The sequence below is a fragment of the Coregonus lavaretus genome, assembly GCF_964263955.1.
Source record: "Coregonus lavaretus genome assembly, chromosome: 16".
NCBI lineage: Eukaryota > Metazoa > Chordata > Actinopteri > Salmoniformes > Salmonidae > Coregonus > Coregonus lavaretus.
The window spans coordinates 6,249,977-6,274,041 of NC_140003.1; the positions used below are offsets into that span (position 1 = coordinate 6,249,977).

The 24,065-nt window shown below is 43.4% G+C and overlaps 1 protein-coding gene across 1 annotated transcript in view; it reads left to right on the forward strand.

Annotated features, from left to right (window-relative positions):
* LOC311143637 (tomoregulin-2-like) overlaps positions 1-24,065 on the forward strand; it is a gene marked incomplete at both ends in the record, with an annotated part of 189,724 nt that overhangs the window by 49,727 nt on the left and 115,932 nt on the right. The window contains one exon of the mRNA XM_084179505.1: positions 4,666-4,795. Within this exon, the coding sequence (XP_084035631.1) occupies positions 4,666-4,795 (130 nt within the window). The remainder of the gene's footprint in view (positions 1-4,665; positions 4,796-24,065) is intronic.

Genomic DNA, 24,065 nt, shown 5'->3' on the forward strand with positions numbered 1-24,065 from the left:
AGGTGCCAAGCCAAATTTCTTCAGCCTCCTTCTTCACCACACTGTCTGTGTGGGTGGACCATTTCAGTTTGTCAGTGATGTGTACACCAAGGAACTTGAAGCTTTCCACCTTCTCCACTGCGATTGTCAGTGATGTGTACGCCGAGGAACTTGAAAGCTATTCACCTTCTCCACTGTGGTCCCGTCGATGTGGATGGGGGCGTCCTCTCTCTGCTGTCTCCTGAAGTCCATGATCAGCTCCTTCATTTTGTTGACGTTGAGGGAGAGGTTATTTCTAAAATGTCTAAAAACCTGTTTCCGCTTGTCATTATGGGACCACACACACACACACACGCAGACCAGCTGGCTGGTGTGTTTACGGACATATTCAATCTCTCACTTTCCCAGTCTGCTGTTCCCACATGCTTCAAGATGGCCACAATTATTATTGTACCCAAGAAAGCAAAGGTAACTGAACTAAATGACTATCGCCCCGTAGCACTCACCTCTGTCATCATGAAGTGCTTTGAGAGACTAGTCAAGGATCATATCACCTCTACCTTACCTGTCACCCTAGACCCACTTCAATTTGCTTACCGCCCCAATAGATCCATAGACGATGCAATCGCCATCACACTGCACACTGGCCAATCCCATCTGGACAAGAGGAATACCTACAGTATGTAAGAATGCTTTTCGTTGACTATAGCTCAGCATTCAACACCATAGTACCCTCCAAGCTCATCATTAAGCTTGAGGCCCTGGGTCTGAACCCCGCCCTGTGGGTGCCCCCAGGTGGTGAAGGTATGAAACAACATCTCCACTTCGCTGATCCTCAACACTGGGGCCCCACAAGGGTACGTGCTCAGCCCCCTCCTCTACTCCCTGTTCACCCATGAGGTGAGGGCTCTGGGAGTGTGGTGCCAGGAAAATAACCTCTCACTCAACGTCAACAAAACAAATGAGATGATCGTGGACTTCAGGAAACAGCAGAGGGTGCACCCCCTATCCACATCGACGGTACCATAGTGGAGAAGGTGGAAAGCTTCAAGTTCCTTGGTGTACACATCACTGACAAACTGAAATGGTCCACCCACGCAGACAGTGTGGTGAAGAAGGCGCAACAGAGCCTCTTCAACCTCAGGAGGCTGAAGAAATGTGGCTTGGCACATAAAACCCTCACAAATTTTACAGATGCACAATTGAGAGCGTCCTGTCGGGTTGTATCACTGCCTGGTAGGGCAACTGCACCGCCCGCAACCGCAGGGCTCTCCAGAGGGTGGTGCGGTCTGCCAAACGCATTAACGGGGGCAAACTACCCGCCCTCCAAGACACCTACAGCACCCGATGTCACAGGAAGGCCAAAAATATCATCTAGGACATCAACCACCCGAGCCACTGCCTGTTCACCCCGCTATCATCCAGAAGGCGAGGTCAGTACAGGTGCATTAGCTGGGACCGAGAGAGTGAAAAACTGCTTCTATCTCAAGGCCATCAGACTGTTAAATAGCCATTGCTAGCACATTAGAGGCTGCTGCTGCTGCCTATTGAAATCACTGGCCACTTTAAGAAATGGAACACTAGCCACTTTAATAATGTTTACATATCTTGCACTACTCATCTCATATGTAAATACTGTATTCTATTCTATAATATTCTACTGTATCTTAGTCCATGCCGCTCTGTCATTGCTTGTGCATATATGTATATATGCTTAAATTCCATTCCTTACTAGATTTGTGTGTATTGGGTATATGTTGTAAGATTGTTAGATATTACTTGTTAGATATTGCTGCACTGTCGGAGCTAGAAGCACAAGCATTTCGCTACACCCGCAATAACATCTGCTAAACAAGTGTATGTGACAAATACAATTTTATTTTATTTTATTTGGGGTATTGTGTGTAGATTGATGAGGATTTTATGTATTTTTTTAAAATAAGGCTGTAACATAACAAAATGTGGAAAGAGTCAAGGGGTCTGAATTCTTTCCGAATGCACTGTATCTGCACATGTTTGTTTGTTTACACGCACACACGGTTACATAATCTGTGGATCTATTGGGGCGGTATGGAAATTGAAGTGGGCCTAGGGTGTCAGGTAAGGTGGAGGGTATATGATCATTAACTAGCCTCTCAAAGCACTTCATGCTGACAGAAGTGAGTGCCATGGGGCGATAGTCATTTAGTTCATTTAACTTTGCTTTCTTGGGTACAGGAACAATGGTGGGTGGACATCTTGAAGCAGGTGGGGACAGCAGATTGGGATAGGGAGAGATCGAATATATGTCTGTAAACACTCCAAATGAAATCAACAAAGCACTATCAAAAGTAACACAGTCCCTACCATCCATCAACCTTGTACTGCTGCCCTCCTTTTTACCAGCACGCCCTGCTCCAACGGTCATACCCTGGGAAGTCTACAGAAAGCTGCAGAAGGTGAAAACCTGTAAGGCAGAGGACCCAGATGAAATCCCAGGCAGACTAATCAAGGAGTTTACATACGAATTGAGTGGACCACTGGCTGATATTCTTAACCTGTCTCTACAAGAAGGCATTGTTCCTGATGAATGGAAAGAAGATATGGTGGGCTCTTTACCATAAACCAAGCCACCCTCCATCAGTGATATACGGCCTATCTCATTAACATCTCTCCTGACTGAGCAAAGTAGCTGAGAGCTTTATCACTGAATGGGCTCTTAGTGATATCCTAACCCAAATTGATACTCAACAGTACGGATGTCTACAAGGCCGATCAACCACACACTGGTGGATTTAACCAACGAGCGCTTCAAGTCCCAGGATAAGAATGGTTCCATATGCTCCCTGGTGATCACCTACTTCAGGAAAGCCTTCGAACGTGTCTGCCACAACCTCGCCATCAACAGAATGTTAGACCTCAGGCTTCGACTATCGCTCGCCAGATGGATAGTCAACTTCCTCTCTAAGGCTGCCTTTAGACAGGCTGCCAAATTCGGATATTCATTCCACTAATTGGTCTTTTGACCAATCACATCAGAACTTTTCACAGCAGATATTTTTCAGAGCTGATCTGATTAGTCAAAAGACCAATTAGTGAGAAAAATAACAGAATTGGGCTGCCTGTCGAAACGCAGCCAAATAGACGCCAGGTGGTGAGCTATCATGTTGTGCTGTCGAACAGTGTCAGTATATCTTGTGGCCTACCTCAAGGAACTCTGCTTGGCCTGCTGATTTTTATTGCATATGTAACAGTGTTTCTTCCGCCCCTCTCCTCGCCCCAACCAGGGATCCTCTGAACACATCAACAACTGCCTCCCACAAAGCATTGTTACCAATCAACTACTTCAACGTTACCTAACAACTACTTCAAGGTCTCCAAGGGAGTGACATCACCGATTGAAACGCTACTAGCCTTGCACCGCAAACTGGCTGGCCAGCTCCTCATTCTCGGCAGCAACCGGGCAGAGCACAACTGAGTGATCCGGGTCATGGCACTGTCCCTCTCCTTGCCCTAACCTGGGCTCGAACCAGGGACCCTCTGAACACATAAACAACTGCCTCTCACGAAGAATCATTACCTGTCGCTCCACAAAAGCCGCTGCTCTTGCAAGTTATTTTCGAGCGAGTGACGTCACCGATTGAAACGCTACTACTGCGCACTGCTAACTAGCTAGCCATTTCACACAGGTGACACATATATCAACAGTGCAGCCAGGCAAATTGCAGTCAAAACATTGAAGTTTGTGGATGACCATAATTTATTAGAAAAATCACCTTCCACCATCCAAGAAGACCTGGTTGACCTGGAGAAGTGGTCAGTTGTGAGCCACATGGTTCTGCACCCAGAAAAGTGCAAAGTGTTCCATGTGCACTTCACCAAGTCACCACCCGTACTACCCACTTGTCTATTAACAACACAGGACTCCAGAAGGCTGAGGTTATCAAGATCAAAGGAGATCTAAAATGGTCAACACAGGTAGAGAACATCTGTGAAAAGGCCAGCCAACGTCTGTTCCTCCTCCGACACCTGAAGTACTTCCACATCCATAAGAAGGACCTGGTAACGGTATTTACAACCTACATCCGACCAGCGGTGGAATATGCTGCCCCAGTGTGGCATGCAGGCTAACCAAGAAACAATCCTATATCATCGAGACAGTCCAGAGAAGAGTAGTTTGTATCTTCATTGGCACAGACGACACCTCCTACTCAGATGCGTGCACCATTCTCGGCCTAACATCACTACACACACAGAGAAAGTCTCTCAAGATCCTTCACAAGATGACTTCTTAAATCCGATCCCTACCGCCATATGCTCCCACCCCAACGATAGTCTGTGAGTCTACACCAGACCCACTCCTCAACTAAACTGGAACTGATCCACTGCAGGACTGAGCGTTTCCGTTGCAGCACCATCCCAGCCATGGTTTGCCTGCTGAACAGTAGATGATGAACATTATTGTATTTTAGTTAGTATTGCCAATTTTAATATTCAAATGTAGTTGTACTCACAATTCAGCATGTTGCTGCCTTTTGTACAATGTCCTGTTGGAAAAAAAAGTAAATAAAAACAACATTATCTCTCTAAGCTTGTATATAAGAATTCATACTCTATTATGTGGAGAGGGGAGATGGATTTATCTGACATAGAGATGCATAATGTAGTGATCTGACCATAACCTTTACCTCTGCTCTCTCTCTGCAGTGCAACAATGACTACGTCCCCATGTGTGGCTCCAACAATGAGAACTACCAGAACGAATGTTATCTACGCAGGGATGCCTGCAAGCAGCAGTCTGAAGTGCTGGTGGTGTCAGAGGGCTCTTGTCCGGTCGGTACGTAGCCTACGTAGCCTTCTTAAGGATGGACATATCCATAGATGCATACATACAGTCAGGTCCATAATTATTGCCATGAGCAAAAAAGACTATAAAATAAATAATACAAATACTGTGCTATATTGTATTTTTGAAAAAATAAAAGGGAAATTATATTATTTTATACTAATTAGAGACCTGCACAGGCATTAATTTTAAGCCGGAGCCCTACCCATGCCCACGACGTTCAGGCCCTACCCTGCCCAAAACCCGAAATCAGAAATAACTTCCTCGTTAGTACATCCATTAGCTGCTTCTCTCTGTCTGTCACTCACTCCCTGTGCGCTGCTCGCTCTGCATGCACTCTGCTCATGGTGCTCTTTGTGTGTGTGTGTGTGAGGATCCATAGCAATGGCTCCGCTTAGGCTGCTCTGCTCAATGACGAGACATGAGAGAGCCGTTAGCTGTTAGCTACTTTTCGTCACTCTAAACTTAAGCAGTCTTCTGTGAAATAATCTCTCCTGTTTTATATTTGATGATGTTGAAGCATTTCTGACACAACGTTATGATCTTAGTCAGATATGACTGTACTGCACAGCAGAGCACGAGTAAATGGCTCAGCTGAAAAATGTTAGTAATCAATTTAGTGATACCTGAGCCCTGCCCGTACCCTAGTTATTGATGAAAAAAAACCGGATGTATAATGTCGGGCCCGTCGGGCTCGGGTCGGGTAGGAGAGCTCTAATATTAATACAATTGCTCAGAGAAAGAGATTTTGTTTAACAAGTAATGAAAACAAATCTAAAACATTATTGGCACCCCTGTTTTTAATACTCTAGCACCCTCCCCTTGTGAGGATAACGACACTGAGCCTTTTTCTTAAATGTTTTATGAGATTGAAGAACACGTTATGAGGGATCTGAGACCATTCTCACGCACATAATCTTTCCAGATCCTTGACATCAATCGTATACTCTTATGGACTTTTCTGCGTATGCTTCTGTTTTTCAATGCCAAACCCACCGCTGGTGTGCATGGCCAAATTGCTCTATTTTCATGTCATCTGACCATAGCACCGGTTCCAATCCAAGTGCCAATGCCTCATACCTATGGTAAAATATGGTGGTGGATCTTTGATGTTATGGTGCTATTTTGCTTTCACTTGTCCTGGGGCCCTTGTTAAGGTATACAGCATCATGAACTTTACCAAGTACCAAAAACATGGTTGCCTCCGCCAGGAGGCTGTCACTTGGCCTTCCAGCAAGACAATAACCCCAAGCATTATTCAAAATCCACAAAGAAATGGTTAATTGACCACAAAATCAACATTAGTCTACAGATTTGAACCCCATTGAAAACCTGTGGTTTGAATTGAAGAGAGCAGTCCATAAACGCAGACAAAGGATCAATGATCAGTGATTTGGAAAGACATAGAAAACATACATATCTGCACGTTTGTTTGCATGCGGACACACACACACACACACACACACACACACACACACACACACACCCAAAGCCAGGGAGAATTATTGCCACCTGCAATGCCAGCCAATGAACTATTATTCAAGGCACAATAGAGTTCAGTGACAGGGACTTTTCTAAATTGCAGTCACACATGCCTGCTTACAAGGGTTAAGTTAAGTGCTAGTGTGCCCATTGTTAGATTTGAAGCATAAACTCTAAAAGTGTCTGACGGAAGTGCCTAGAAAGTTGGAATATTGTTGGAAGGCACTACACTCTCCTTCAGTCCATTATCAAACTATAAAGCCAAACTGCTTTCATCCACAATCATTTAGTTCATCAGAGTTATTTGTTAGAGAAAGAAAGTTATACCCTTTTCTCACTACTGAGCCAAGCTGGGTCAAGCTGTACTGTGCTGGCCTGGTTATGCATCAGCCACAGTTTCTGGAACCGTGCTGGAAAGAATCATGTGAGAAGAACATATCCAAGCCAGCACAGTATGGTTTGGTCAGCACAATAGTGTGAGAGGATAGGAATATCTCACAATTCTTTTTTTCCAAGATAAGAACCTACATGCATGTTGACGTAGTCTAACGCTTAGCAAGGGTCGTGTTCTTTAGGGCATGCAACAGGAAACGTTTTAAAACATTTTGCAGTGGCAAACAGAAATGAACGTTTTTATTGGACATGTCCAGGTAGTCCCTCCCTGTTTCAGTCAGTTTTCTTCTGTTTGGTGCCTGAACAAGACTAAAGTGAATATGTTGTCAAGGGGAACATGTTGGCTCCACTCAAAGCTCCACTGTTGGGCTAGAGTTGTACACTGGGGATGTTGCTGGCTCAGTTAACCTCACTGCTACCCTGGTCAACTCCACTTAAGGGGCCTAAAACACTCATATAGCTCCACCACACTCATAGGGAACACAGTAGGAATTGGAGCGGGAGTGTGTGTGTGGGTGGGGGAGTGTTGGAGGGTTGTGTGTGTGTGTGTTTCTGATTTGTTTCACAAAAATAACCTTCACTTCGCCTCACATACATGGAAGCTCTTAACTCTCTGTAAATTGCTTGTGTGTTTGTAATTTCCTTTGTGTGTGTGTGTGTGTGTACGTATATGTGCGTGCATGGATGTGTGTGTGTGTGTGTGTGTGTGTGTGTGTGTGCGCATCTGCCTGTGTGTCTTTTCTGTGAGAGAGAGAGTGAAATAATGTTGTTTTTTCTCCATGCGATTAGAGTTAATTTCGAGAAACAAGCCTCAGAAAACAAAAGGAATGTAGTCGCACCTCGGCAGAACGGGCGTGACAGTGATGAGAATAGGCTGACAGCTCAGTTCCCTCCTCCACGCCCAGCCCCCTCCGTCTTTGTTTCACCCCATTCTTCATTGTCACGTCAAGAGCATGTATGGTCAAATCAAATTAAATAAGATTTATGTACTGGCCGTTCACTCTTGGAAGTGGTCTTACAAACAAACAACAGGAACAAAGAAGGGAGTAAAACATTAGTGTCCATGGCACAAAAAAATACCCGATCTTGCCTGTTCCATCCCCCTTTTTCTGTATTTTCTTTGTCAGTTCACCCTTTACCTACCTTTCTCTGCGTACCTACACATCAGGTAAGTAATCGAGGGGAGAGTGAATGTGTCCATACACTGATAGCTCGATTAACATGGGTCATGCGTTTTAAGAAAGGTGTGAAGTGGTGAACCCCCCAGAGCTGTTTGACAGGTTCACAGACATTTCCCCTTGTACCCTCAACACCTTGTCTGTTTTTTATTTTGCTGTGGATATAGATACTTTTGTACCTGTTGTACCTTTGCTGTTGTTTTGGGATTGATTTGCACTTTTCGCACCAAAGTACGTTCATCTCTAGGAGACTGAACGCGTCTCCTTCCTGAGCGGTATGATAGCTGCGTGGTCCCATGGTGTTAATACTTGCGTACTATTGTTTGTTCAGATGAACGTGGTACCTTCAGGCATTTGGAAATTGCTCCCAAGGATGAACCTTGTGGAGGTCTACAATTTGTTTTTTGAGGTCTTGGCTGATTTCTTTTGATTTTCCCATCATGTCAAGCAAAGAGGCACTGAGTTTGAAGGTAGGCCTTGAAATACATCCACAGGTACACCTCCAATTGACTCAAATGATGTCAATTAACCTATCAGAAGCTTCTAAAGCCATGACATCATTTTCTGGAATTCTCCAAGCTGTTTAAAGGCACAGTCAACTTAGTGTATGTAAACTTCTGACCCACTGGAATTGTGATACAGTGAATTACAAGTGAAATAATCTGTCTGTAAACAATTGTTGGAAAAATGACTTGTGTCATGCACAAAGTAGATGTCCTAACCGACTTGCCAAAACTATAGTTTGTTAACAAGAAATTTGTGGAGTGGTTGAAAAACAAGTTTTAATGACTCCAACCTAAGTGTATGTAAACTTCCGACTTCAACTGTATATGGATACCATGCCGATAAGTTTCCCCATATGGTTTCCTTTGAGCTTAACTTGTTCATGATAAAGTAGGACTCATGTTGAACTCTGGAATGGACTGTCAGTGAATGTGATATGTTTGTTGTTAAGATATGCCTGGACAAACATGTGATACTATATGTATGTCCAGGCATATCTTAAAATCCTATGATTGGATGGTTCATACCCCATCTATCCACACCAAAATTCTAATTGATTGTCCAGTATCCAGACATCTTTGTATGTTCTCTGATTGGCTACCCTGTCTCCATAAACACCTGTGATTACAAGTAAAAAAGTCTGGTCTACATCAGTACACTGGCTAATGTGTACTGTAGCCTACACAGCCAGGCTCCTTGTTGTTTACCTCAATAAACATATCCGGCAGCCATGTGACAGCAGGGCTCTGTGCTCCCAGAAGCGCCGTGTGACTAGTGCCAAGGCCGAAAAGCCAGACTCCGGGGTCTTCTCTAGCTGCCGCACTGCGAACAGAAGAACACAGAGCCGAGGTGCCAAGTCATGCTACTGGGTACCACCGTGTGCTTCTGAAATTTAAGTTATTTTTCAAAAGTATTATTTAAACAAGAGAGTCACATTCGGGTGACTCTGTAGAGCGTTTCTGTAAGGAAGAATACCATGTTAAATGGTTGCTTAAATGTTCCAGTACTGGTTTTCCAATATTTTTGCCTCGCAACACCACAGTTAGCGGCCATTTTGCCTTCGAGTTTTATTATATATTTTTTCTTAAGTAAATTTGTTGTTTACTTATACTTTTAGAATTGAGGGAAAGGATGGATGTTGAGTGTGTTTAAGTCTGGGCTACCGATAAGCAGGTATTTACCAAGCTAGCACTAGGCAGTGGGCTAACAGAGAGTGAATGATAGCTGATTAGCACAAAATGCTACGGTTCCTCCATCCCATTGAGTGGTGGTGCTACAGTGCAGTCAGCAATTTAGCAATGGGGAAGAGTGAACCATTTGGGGAACCGTTTGTCAGATTTCAGGGCTGATTAGGCAAGTCACAGCTGACATGAGCCATATGTTCGGTTGACTGGGGAGGATGCACAATCCCAGATATCAAGGGAATCGAAGGCAAACATGTGGAGTCACTCAGTGAATCCCAAACCACCCCCTCGTCCCTACCAACTCGCTCGGAGCGCCCTTCGTTGTCAAGTGTTGCTGACAAAACTCAGAGGGTGACTTCCAGAGAGAGGCAATGGGATCAATAAATTCATCAACTTCGGGACACACTCCTGACCTAATGCAATTTATACAATGGGTGGGTCTAATCCTGGACGCTGATTGGTTAAAACCACATTCCAGCCGTGTCTATTCCACAATTTACCACCGGCTAAAGCTATAACGTTATTCTGTTCCATCTCACTGCTCAATCCACTGTCTCATCAGCCCAGCCAGACAATCTATAAACTTGATCTCCACTGTAAAAAGCATTTAGACATTATCTCCCATTTCCTTTAGACTAGCAATTGGTTTTCAAGAGCGGAGATTTGTATAAACCTTGCTGTCTGTCTTTCCGATATTAGCAAAAAAAAATCAATATTGAAATTCAATCTCCAGTTGTCCCATAGTAATGAACGTGTAGGGGTAGGGAGTCGGGACAAGACAGACATGCAGGCAGCTTTTCTCAGTTAGTCAAAATCATATTTTGTGGATATATATAGTGCATTTGGAAAGTATTCAGACCCCTTGACTTTTTCCACATTTTGTTACATTACAGCCTTATTCTAAAATTGATTAAATTGTTTGTTTTTTTCCCCTCATCAATCTACACACAATACCCCATAATGACAAACAAAAACAGGTTTAGATTTTTTAGCAAATGTATTAAAAATAAGAAACTGAAATATGACATTTGCATACGTATTCAGACCATTTACTCAGTACTTTGTTGATGCACCTTTGGTAGCGATTACATCCTCAAGTCTTCTTGGGTATGACGCTACAAGCTTGGCACATCTGTATTTGAGGAGTTTCTCCCATTCTTCTCTGCAGATCCTCTCAAGCTCTGTCAGGTTGGATGGGGAGCGTATTTGCACAGCTATTTTCAGGTCTCTCTAGAGATGTTCAATCGGGTTCAAGTCCGGGCTCTGGCTGGGCCACTCAAGGACATTCAGAGACTTGTCCCGAAGCCACTCCTGCGTTGTCTTGGCTGTGTGCTTAGGGTTGTTGTCCTGTTGGAAGGTGAACCTTCACCCCAGTCTGAGGTCCTGAGCACTCTGGAGCAGGTTTTATGAAGGATCTCTCTGTACTTTGCTCCGTTCATCTTTCCCTCGGCCCTCACTAGTCTCCCAGTCCCACCCGCTGAAAAACTTCCCCACAGCATAATGCTGCCGCCACCATGCTTCACTGTAGGGATGGTGCCAGGTTTCCTCCAGACGTGTCACTTGGCAATCAGGCCAAAGTGTTCAATCTTGGTTTCATCAGACCAGAGAATCTTGTTCCTTATGGTCTGAGAGTCCTTTAGGTGCCTTTTGGCAAACTCCAAGCGGCTGACAGTTGCTTTTTACTGAGGAGTGGCTTCCGTCTGGCCACTCTACCCTAAAGGCCTGATTGGTGGAGTGCTGCAGATATGGTTGTCCTTCTGGAAAGGTCTCCCATCTCTACAGAGGAACTCTGGAGCTCTGTCAGAGTGACAATCGGGTTCTTTGTCACCTCCCTGACCAAGGCCCTTCTCCCCCAATTGCTCAGTTTGGCCGAGCGGCCAGCTCTAGGAAGAGTCTTGGTGGTTCCAAACAAATGGAAGTGCAGCTACTTTCCTGTTATTCTGGCTTCCCTGTTTGACGTGACTGTAAGTTAGCCGTAGTTGGCAAGGGATAAGAATGTTGTGAGCCAGTATGGCAATCGAACATATACAGTTGAAGTCAGAAGTTTACATACAATTAGGTTGGAGTCATTAAAACTCATTTTTCAACCACTCCACAAATTTCTTGTCAACAAACTATAGTTTTGGTATGACAAAAGTCATTTTTCCAGCAATTGTTTACAGACAGATTATTTCACTTATAATTCACTGTATCACAATTCCAGTGGGTCAGAAGTTTACATACACTAAGTTGACTGTGCCTTTAAACAGCTTGGAAAATTCCAGAAAATGATGTCATGGCTTTAGAAGCTTCTGATAGGCTAAATGACATCATTTGAGTCAATTGGAGGTGTACCTGTGGATGTATTTCAAGGCCTACCTTCAAACTCAGTGCTCCTTTGCTTGACATGATGGGAAAATCAAAAGAAATCAGCCAAGACCTCAGAAAACAAATTGTAGACCTCCATTAAGTCTGGTTCACCCTTAGGAGCAATTTCCGAATGCCTGAAGGTACCACGTTCATCTGTACAACCAATAGTACGCAAGTATAAACACCATGGGACCACGCAGCCATTATACCGCTCAGGAAGGAGATGCGTTCTGTCTCCTAGAGAAAAGTGCAAATCAATCCCAGAACAACAGCAAATAAACTTGTGAAGATGCTGGAGGAAACAGGTACAAAAGTATCTATATCCACAGTAAAACAAGTCTTATATATCGACATAACCTGAAAGGGCGCTCAGCAAGGAAGAAGCCACTGCTCCAAAACCGCCATAAAAAAGCCAGACTACGGTTTCCAACTACACATGGTGACAAAGATCGTAATTTTTGGAGAAATGTCTGATGAAACAAAAATAGAACTGTTTGGCCATAATGACCATCGTTATGTTTGGAGGAAAAATGTGGCGGCTTGCAAGCCGAAGAACACCATCCCAACCGTGAAGCACGGGGATGGCAACATCATGATGTGGGGGTGTTTGCTGCAGGAGGGACTGGTGCACTTCAAAAAATAGATGGCATCATGAGGAAGGAAAATTCTGTGGATATATTGAAGCAACATCTCAAGACATCAGTCAGGATGTTAAAGCTTGGTCGCAAATGGGTCTTCCAAATGGACAGTGACCCCAAGCATACTTCCAAAGTTGTGGAAAACTGACTTAAGGACAACAAAGTCAAGGTATTGGAGTGGCCATCACAAAGCCCTGACCTCAATCCTATAGAAAATATGTGGGCAGAACTGAAAAAGCGTGTGCGAGCCTACAAACCTGACTCCGTTACACCAGCTCTGTCAGGAGGAATGGGCCAAAATTCACCCAACTTATTGTGGGAAGCTTGTGGAAGGCTACCCAAAACGTTTGACCCAAGTTCAACAATTTAAAGGCAATGCTACCAAATACTAATTTATTGTATGTAAACTTCTGACCCACTGGGAATGTGATGAAATAAATAAAATCTTAAATAAATCATTCTCTCTACTATTTCACATTCTTAAAATAAAGTGGTGATCCTAACTGACCTAAGACAGGGAATTTTTACTAGGATTAAATGTCAGGAATTGTGAAAAACTGAGTTTAAATGTATTTGGCTAAGGTGTATGTAAACTGTAGAACGAACGTCTGGGTCGCGTCTCTAGAAACCTAACCGATAGAACGAATGACCAGCTGGCTTGGGTAGCAACCCTAGATTTGTGTCGGGACTCTATCTTGTGGAAAGATGAAATAGTGTGAATAAATTAATCAAAATAACATTTTTAATGAAAATATGTCAATCATTATTTGAATATGTTGGTAACCCGTTGTGTAAAAGTGATAATGCCCTTGATGCCTGTGTTTGGAGGATATATTTGCACAGTTTGCCAGCACCTTACAAACAATACCTGTGCCAATATATCCTCCAAACACCGGCTTCTCGGGCATTATCACTTAATCATTTTCCACTTTCAAATGAACAAATTCCCCACTGTTGTTTTAAAAGATATAAACCTCAGTAACAGTTAAACATTTAATTTGGGAGGGACACTATATATACAAAAGTATGTTGACACCCTTTCAAATTAGTGGATTCAGCTATTTCAGCCACACCTGTTGCTGACAGGTGTATAAAATCGAGCACACCGCCATGCTATCTCCATAGACAAACATTGGCAGTAGAATGGCCTATACTGAAGATCTCAGTGACTTTCAACATGGCCCCGCCATAGGATGGCACTTTTCCAACAAGTTAGTTCATTAACTTTCTTCCCTGTTAGAGCTGCCCCGGTGAAGTGGAAACATTTAGGAGCAACAGCCGCGAAGTGATAGGCCACACAAGCTCACAAAACGGGACCGCAGACTGCCTCTGGAAGCAATTTCAGCACAAGAACTGTTCATTGGGAGCTTAATGAAATGGGTTTCCATGGCCGAGCAGCCGCACACAAGCCTAAGATCACCATGTGCAATGCAAAGCGTCGGCTGGAGTGGTGTAAAGCTTGCCGCCATTATAATCACCATCTGGCAGTCCGACGGACAAATCTGGGTTTGACAGATGCCAAGAGAACGCTACCTGCCCCAATGCATAGTGCCAATTGTAAAGTTTTATGGAGGAGGAGTAATGGTCTGGGGCTGTTTTTCATCATTCGGGCTAGGCCCTTTAGTTCCAGTGAAGGGAAATCTTAACACTACAGCATACAATGACATTCTAGACGATTATGTGCTTCCAACTTCGTGGCAACACTTTGGGGAAAGCCCTTTCCTGTTTCAGCATGACAATGCCCCCGTGCACAAAGCGAGGTCCATACAGAAATGTTTTGTCGAGATCGGTGTGGAAGAATTTGACTGGCCTGTACAGAGCCCTGACCTCAACCCCATCAAACATCTTTGGGATTAATTGGAATGCCGACTGCGAGCCAGGCCTAACCAACATCAGTGCTCGACCTCACTAATGCTTTTGTGGCTGAATGGAAGCAAGTCCCCACAGCAATGTTCCAACTAGTGGAACGCCTTCCCAGAAGAGTGGAGGCTGTTATATCAGCAAAGGGGGACCATCTCCATATTAATGCCCATGATTTTGGAATAAGATGTTCGACAAACAGGTGTCCACATACTTTTGGTCATCTGTTTTCAAGTCTCGATATCAGACATAAACAAAGGCACGCCTCGCCATTCTTTTGTATGAAATTGCGCAAACTCCAATGATATCGCAGTGCGTGTCGGGATAGCACTTTGCTCTGAAGCCTGCAGCCTTGCTGGCTCGGTCGAAGTGGCTATCTGAGGGTCTAATTAGCCCCTACACCATCGATAATTGTAATTCTCTCAACTTTGGGATACTTGTGCAAATGGCGGAGGCACGAGTTAATGTGCAAATGGGGGCCGAGGGGTGAGGGTAATTTGGGATTCAGCCACTGTCACTTCTCTCCAGTAGTCTCTGTGGGGCCATACTTGCGAACCAAACCTGGCACACGTTAGCCCTATGCTAATCTCACCAGGTGGCAGTGATTATTTCCTGTAACAAATTTCTCATCAGCCTATCAAAGATCTTAAAGGGGAAGTTCACCCAAAAACACTTCTGGGCCCTTTATAACACTTGCCTGGGTGGTTGTCAGTACCCCAGTCAGTGTTTAGGTTCAAAATGCTGAATTTCCAAAACTACCTAAAATCCATTAAAAATTGTGTATTTATTGTTACATGAACAACGATTGGTGTCTCGGCATTGAATTGCCAAATACATGTTGTTTAATGTAAAAAGTGTATAAAACAAAGACCTACTTCATGCTAGTGCAAACATCTTCCATATAGTCTGTAATCCATTAGATACTCTTCTTCGTGATTCTAAAATGGATAATTACAGGAGTTATGTGCCTTCAAGAAAGGACATCAGAATGAAAGTAAGTAAACAACGAGATGGTAGCTAGCTAGGCTAGCGGTTAGTAATCTCTGAAATAAAGTAAGGTTAGGCGAATAACGTTAGTAGGCTAGTGACGTTGGCCACAATAATGTTCCGGTCAGATACATTTCCACTCTTTTCTTGACCGCAATGGAGCTTTGTGTCAGGCAGGGCTGCAGGCCATCCGACATCCTGCTTATGACACCTGAAATCATTCACCAGTGCGCTGTTGACCGTGCCCAGTGATCACTTTGTGGCCACTGACTACAATGGGGACCGGTTGAAATCGGGTTCTGTTCCCACCGTCTTTCAACCATGGACGGGAAAGCTCCAACCATTCAAGGTATGTTGCTAGCTAGCTAAGTTGCTAACACCTGTAGCTAGTCACCACAAAGTAATTCACGTATTTGTTTGACATTCCTTGAACTAGTTTGTGGTGTTTTTACCTTAGCTACTACTGTAACGGTAAGGTTATCCTGTCCTACTGACTGTTTTGCTTATTTTGCATTTTGATCCAATTTCCTTTTTCTCATTATAACATTACTAATAAGAAATAGTATAATATTTTTTACTAGTCATCACAGTTTTCTGTAGTGCTATTGACTGAATAAAATGTATTGCCCTAGTTAAGGTCCATGAGTAGGACACATAGCCCTAGCCAGAGCGATATAGATAAATATATGGCTCTGGCCCTAGCTGGTGCATGAGTTGTAATGACAACAAACTAGCCCAACCTTTACATGATTTCAATTAAAACATTTAGAATATCAGCTCATGCCCTGAATTGACAGCCAACATCAAGACATCAAGAATCAGTCTTTCTGTTTATACTTGGGTCCCCTGTAGCTCAGTTGGTAGAGCATGGCGCTTGCAACGCCAGGGTTGTGGGATCGTTTCCCACGGGGGGCCAGTATGAAAATGTATGCACTCACTAACTGTAAGTCGCTCTGGATAAGAGCGTCTGCTAAATGACTAAAATGTTTTTTAAAAAATTAAATACCTGCCTGGGAGGGAATGGAAGAAGGAGAGGGGTGGTGGAACAGACATGAGGATAGGACAATGAACCATAATTTCTCACATCTTTGTATCCTTTTCAAAGAGGGGACCTGATGTTCCTCCTGTCATGCCTCCTCCAATAAATGATCAGGAGGATGCAAGGAAAGACTAAATAGGACTAATTTCAGTGTTTTGTTATTCTGTTACACATCTTTCAGGATATCCGAGAAGCCGTGTAGAGTATTCCAGACAGGCCAAGGACTGGGTAGAGAAGAGTGTCTGAACAGAAGATATTCAACTTTAGAACCCGATTGGTCCAGCAGGCTGTCAAGCGGCGGGAAGATAAACAGATCATATACAAAGACCCAGACTCCAAAGTTGACACACCAGACCTACCTCCCAACATCGCCCTGGTTTAGAAACCAATCAAGGAGGAGCTGGTGGCAAAACTTTCCAGCCTAACTTTGCAACTAACTTTAGCTAGCCTAATGATGGACGTGTGATGTTGTGGAACACCATCAATAACATGTCATGCAATCATTGGCTGCGTGCAGTGTGACTGCTATGTAGACCACAGAAAATAATTGTTTACATCCTTCAACCAAGCCCACCTCAGAAGCAAAAGCATCCTCAAAACATCACACCACCACCACCACCATGCTTGACCTTTGGTATGATGTTCTTACTGTGGAATGCAGTGTTTGGTTTTTGCCAGGCATAATGGGACCCATCTCATCCAAAAAGTTGACTCAAGTTTGCCAAAAAGCACCTGGATGATCATCAAGACTCTTGGAAGAACGTTCTATAGACAGATTATTCAAAAGTATAACTTTTTGGACGACATGGTTCCAGTAATGCCTGGCGAAAACCAAACTCTGCATTCCACAGTAAGAACATCATACCAAAGGTCAAGCATGGTGGTGGTGGTGTGATGGTTTGGGGATGCTTTGCTGCCTCAGGACCTGGACGACTTGCCTTAATAGAAGGAACCATGAATTCTGCTCTGTATCAGAGAATTCTACAGGAGAATGTCAGACCATCCGTCTGTGAGCTGAAGCTGAAGCGCAGCTGGGTCATGCAGCAAGACAATGATCCAAAACACACAATCAAGTCTACATGAAAATTGCTAGAAAGCAACAAATTGGAAGTTTTGGAATGGCCTAGTCAAAGTCCAGACCTAATCCCAATTGAGATGTTGTGGCAGGACTTGAAACGAGCAGTTCATGCTTGAAAACCCACACGTCACTGAGTTAAAGCAGTTCTGCATGGAAGAGTGGGCCAAAATTCCTCCACAGCGACGTGAGAGACTGATCAACAACTACAGGAAGCATTTGGTTGGAGTCATTGCAGCTAAAGGTTGCACAACCAGTTATTGAGTGTAAGGGGGCAATTACTTTTTGACACAGGGGAATTGGGTGTTGCATAACTTTGTTTATGAAATAAATATGTAATTGTTGTGTTATTTGTCCACTTATGTTCCCTTTATCTAATATTAGGTTTTGGTTGAAGATCTGATAACATTCAGTATCACAAATATGCAAAAGTAGAGAAAATTAGAAAGGGGGCAAATACTTTTTCATAGCACTGTACACTGAGTGTACAAAACATTAGCAACATAGACTGACCATGACATAGACTGACCAGGTGAATCCAGGTGAAAGCTATGATCCCTTATTGATGTCACCTGTTAATTTCACTTCAATCAGTGTAGATGAAGGGGAGGAGACAGATGAAAGAAGGATTTGTAAGCATTGAGACAATTGAGACATGGATTGTGTCTGTGTCATTCAGAGGGTGAATGGGCAAGACAAAATATGTAACTGCCTTTGAATGGGGTATGGTATTAGGTGCCAGGCGCACCGGTTTGAGTGTGTCAAGAACTGCAACGCTGCTGGGTTTTTCACGCTCAACAGTTTCCTGTGTGTATCAAGAATGATCCACCACCCAAAAGACATCCAGCCAACGGCAGGCCAGTGGTCGAAATGGTCATTGATGAAAGAGGACAAAGGAGGCTGACACGAATTGAGCAGAGCAACAGACGGGCTATAGTTAGTCAACTGACAGTCCAGTACAAGATTGGTGGCCAAAAATCCATAAAAGAATGAACAACTCGTCGAATGGGGTGGCAGCCGACGACCTTATAGAGTTCTATTTCTTTCAGCAAAAAACACGAAACTGTGGTTGCAGTGGGCTAAGGAACGAAAACACAGGACACTGGAGAATTGGAAAAACATTGCCTGTTTTGGTGAATCCCGGTTCCTGTTGTTTCACGCTGATGAAAGGACTAGGGTATGGAGAAAACTACATGCGCATGTGCATCTATCATGCCTCGTGTCAACATTGCAGGCTGGTTGTGGTGTGATGGTGTGGGGCCCCTTGATAAAAGTGGAGCAACGTTTGAATGCCACATGATATCTGAACATCATTGCCTATCAGGTGCATCCTTTCATGGCAGCAGTGTATTAATCTGCAAATTGATTTTTTTCTGCTAAATAACTAAATTGTAAAAATGTTAAACAAATTGAGAAATGTGTGTGTGTGCAGGGCTGTAGCTACAATGCCGTGAAAAAGTCAATTTTTTTTGCCCCTTTTCTGATTTTCTCTATTTATTTATTTTTTGGGGGGGAATGCAAATAGTCTAGGTAGCCATTTGATTAGCTGAATCTTATGGCTTTGGGGTTGAAGCTGTTAACAAGCCTTTTGGACCTAGACTTGGCACTCTGGTACTGCTTGCTGTGCGGTAGCAGAGAGAACAATCTATGACTATGGTGGCTGGAGTCTTTGACAATTTTTAGGGCCTTCCTCTGACACCGCCTGGTATAGAGGTCCTGGATGGCAGGAAGCTTGGCCCCAGTGATGTACAGGGCCGTCCGCACTACCCTCTGAAGTGCCTTGCGGTCGGAGGCCGAGCAGTTGCCATACCAGTCAGTGATGCAACCAGTCAGGATGCTCTAGATGGTGCAGCTGTAGAACTTTCTGAGGATCTGAGGACCCATGCCAAATCTTTTCAGTCTCCTGAGGGGGAATAGGCTTTGTCATGCCCTCTTCACGACTGTCTTGGTGTGTTTGGACCATGATAGTTGGCCGCGACCGGGAGACCCATGGGGCGGCGCACAATTGGCCCAGCGTCGGGGAGGGGAGGGAATGAACGGCAGGGATGTAGCTCAGTTGGTAGAGCATGGCGTTTGCGACGCCAGGGTTGTGGGTTCGATTCCCACCTGGGGCCAGTATAAAAAATGATGTATGCACTCACTAACTGTAAGTCGCTCTGGATAAGAGCGTCTGCTAAATATGTAAAATGTAATAACCACCACTGCCCGACATATTTAAGTGAAAATTAGTGCAATCACATTGCATCATTTAACACATAACACAGGATAAATGTGACAAACAAGGCTGTTATTATTGCCAAGTAAGCAGCGCAAGTGTGCAACTAGACAACCACTTACAACAACACCGCTGACAAAACAGGCCGACTGTCCGAGTCCGACAGTAAACAAACTACAGTAGCAGACAAGTGCAGTGATGAAATGGGAAAAATTATGCTGTCACAAAATACGGATAATGGATCAAGTGTACAGTCCGACAGTCAAACCTCATGAAATAATCAACATATTATCAGGTCAGATCGACCACTACCACTCAATGGAGCGATCTACAGTTCAGGCACAACAGGTGGATTCAGGACCATGGTCAGCACATCGGCCGGACACCAGCTCGGCACTGGATTGGAATACGCACAAACAGCTTATCGCACTATTTCACAAAGAAGCAAGGAAGAATAAAATCCCTTAATGTGTTTTCATTAAGACCAAAAGTGCACGCTTTTTGCCATATGAAAAGTCACACAAAATACAATATAAACACTTTAGGCCTTTATCTTGAACTGTACGATGGGTATGAAATGAGTAGCTCACTTTGAGTAAGCACTTGAATCAGCAAACATAAACCTGGCCTATCAAGGCAGGCATGAAAACATGACATCATCATACATAGCCTAATATCACGGTGGGTATGAATACAGTAGCTCACTTTGAATCAAACATTAGTAGGCCTACCAAGGCAGACATGAAAACATTAGGCAAAATCATAAATAAACAGTATTCAGGCGTACCTTTTTGGTGTTTCACATTTTACAGCACAAGGCGTAGACGCCTAGGCTTGGTGTTGAAGATGGAGAGTATTTCATCATAGTCCAAAGAGTCACTGAGTTCCTTTTCAAAGGACAACAAGGCTAGATTGTTGAGACGTGCAGTCAGCATGCAAGATCTGATGGATATTGTTATATGGCCTGTAGTGGAGAAGAGTCTCTCAACAGTACATGAAGTCATAGGAAGGGTGATGATGGCCCTTAGTAGTTATAAATGTTAGGGAAAATATCAGTGCTGCAGCTGTCCAAAACGTCAATAAGGGATGGGAATTCCTGACCTCCCCTTACTTTCCAACGCAGTTGTTGAATAAACACAGTTAATTCAGCATCCTCAACAGAGAGTGATAGTGATCACATGGGGCCAGCAGTGATTATTTCAGTGCAAAAGTCCTAGACCCTGGCAGACAGGCTGCTGCTGCTCTCATTATTCCATATTGATCGTCCTGGAATCTGGTGTGTAGCTCAGTCAGCTGTCTGTTCATGATGATGAGTCTAGCATTTTTGGGCGTGTGCTCTAGTCAATTTAGAATTTTAGGATAATATTTGAATATGAATTTAAACATTTCCAAATAGTTGCCCTTATTAAGCGCCTCTTTACTCTCCCTATGTCCACGTAGTGTTATGTCCTGTTTAGCACATACCATAACAATGTCCAGAACCACTATGACGTGACCATTGCGCCTCTCGAGTGGCGCAGTGGTCTAAGGCACTGTATCGCAGTGCTAGCTGTGCCACTAGAGATCCTGGTTCGTATCCAGGCTCTGTCGTAGCCGGCCGCGACCGGGAGACCCATGGGGCGGCACACAATTCGTCCAGGGTAGGGGAGGGAATGGCAGGCAGGGATGTAGCTCAGTTGGTAGAGCATGGCGTTTGCAACGCCAGGGTTGTGGGTTCGATTCCCACGGGGGGCCAGTATAAAAAATAATGTATGCACTCACTAACTGTAAGTCGCTCTGGATAAGAGCATCTGCTAAATGACTTAAATTTAAATGTGATCACGATTCCTCTCTACAAATGAAATCATGGTTAAGTTGATTTAAAACATTACCCCGGCTTTGATTGCGAAGGCTTGCACTGCATCCTTGAAGGATGCCTCGCGAAGGTGCTTACAATCCTTATATCCGTCTCTAACAAATAAACCTTCCATAGTGGCGTTGGGGAAATGTCTGCACATTTTACAAAAAACAGCGTCCCTTGTCAAACTGTATTCCAGCCAATAAAGCTGTCCATACAACTTCCATTGTGGAACACTCACATTTTTGATTATCCAGTACTAAACCTTATTGATATGTTGTGGCAGGACCTGAAATGAGCATTTCGTGCTCAGAAACCAACAAATGTTGCTGAGTTAAAGTAGTTCTGCATGAACGAGTGGGCCATAATTCCTCCACAGCAATGTGAGAGACTTATCAACAACTACAGGAAGCGTTTGGTTGCAGCTGAAGGTGGCACAAACAGTTATTGAGTGTAAAGGGGCAATTATTTTTTTCACACAGGGGCATTGGGTGTTGCATACCTTATGTTTATTAAATATATGAAAGAAGTATCCACATTTTGTGTTATTTGTTCACTCAGGTTCCCTTTATCTACTATTAGGTTTTGGTTGAAGATCTAATAATATTCTGTGTCAAAAATATGCAAAAATAGAACGAATCAGAAACAGGGTAAATACTTTTTCAAGTACATATGATTACATCGAGGTCCGGACCTCTATAATTTTTATAAAAATAGAGGCAGTTTGGAACTCGGTAGTGAGTGTCAGTAGTGAGTGTTGCAACCGACAGTCGATTTTTACGCACTTCAGCACTTGGCGGTCCCGTTCTGTGAGCTTGTGTGGCCTACCACTTCGCGGCTGAGCCGTTGTTGCTCGTAGACGTTTCCACTTCACAATAACAGCACTTACGGTTGACGGGGGCAGCTCTAGCAGGGCAGAAATTTGACGAACTGACTTGTTGGAAAGGTGGCATCCTATGACGGTGCCGTGTTGAAAGTCACTGAGCTCTTCAGTAAGGCCATTCTACTGCCAATGTTTGTATATGGAGATTGCAAGGCTGTGTGCTCAATTGTATACACCTGTCAGCAACGGGTGTGGCTGAAATAGCCGAATCCACTCATTTGAAGGGGTGTCCACATACTTTTTTATGTATAGTGTATACTGTGTATACACTGAACAAAAATATAAACGCAACAGGTAAAGTGTTGGTCCCATGTTTCATGAGCTGAAATAAAATATCCCAGAAATTTTCCATATGCACAAAAAGCTTATTTATCTGAAATGTTGTGCAAGCATTTTTTTACATCCCTGTTAGTGAGCATTTCTCAATTGCCAAGATAATCCATCCACCTGACAGGTGTTGCATATCAAGAAGATGATTAAACAGCATGATCATTACACAGGTGCACCTTGTGCTGGGGACAATAAAAAGCCACTCTAAAATGTGCAGTTTTGTCACACAACACAATGCCACAGATGTCTGAAGTTTTGTGTGAGTGTGCAATTGGCATGCTGACTGCAGGAATGTCCACCTGAGCTGTTGCCAGAGAATATAAAGTTAATTTCTATACAATTTCTCTACATTCTCCAACGTCATTTTAGAGAATTTGGCAATACATCAACCGCAGAAAATGTGTATGGCGACGTGTGGGTGAGTGGTTTTCTGATGTCAATATTGTCAACAGAGTGCCCCATGGTGGGGTTATGGTATGGGCAGGCATAAGGTATGGACAATGAACACAATTGCATTTTATCGATAGCAATTTGAATGCACAAATATACCGTAACGAAATTTGTGAGGCCCATTTTTTAAAAGGTTTCTGTGACCAAGAGATGCATGTCTGTATTCCCAGTCGTGAGATCCATAGATTAGAGCCTAATGAATGTATTTCAATTGACTGATTTCCTCATATGACTTGTAACTCAGTAAAATCTTTGCATTTATATTTTTCTTCAGTATATATATATATGTATATATATATATAATATATATATATATATATATATATATATATATATATATATATATATATATATACAGTACAGGTCAAAAGTTTGGACACACCTACTCATTCAAGGGTTTTTCTTTATTTGTAGTATTTTTTACATTGTAGAATAATAGTGAAGACATCAAAACTATGAAATAACACATATGGAATCATGTAGTAACCAAAAAAGTGTTAAACGAATCAAAATATATATTTTATATTTGCGATTGCCTTGATGACAGCTTTGCACACTCTTGGCATACTCTCAACCAGCTTCACCTGGATTGCTTTTCCAACAGTTTTGAAGGAGTTCCCACATATGCTGAGCACTTGTTAGCTGCTTTTCCTTCACTCTGCTGTCTGACTCATCCCAAACCATCTCAATTGGGTTGAGGTTGGGGGATTGTGGAGGCCAGGTCATCTGATGCAGCACTCCATCACTCTCCGTATTGGTAAAATAGCCCTTACACAGCCTGGAGGTGTGTTAGGTCATTGTCCTGTTGAAAAACAAATGATAGTCCCACTAAGCCCAAACCAGATGGGATGGCGTAT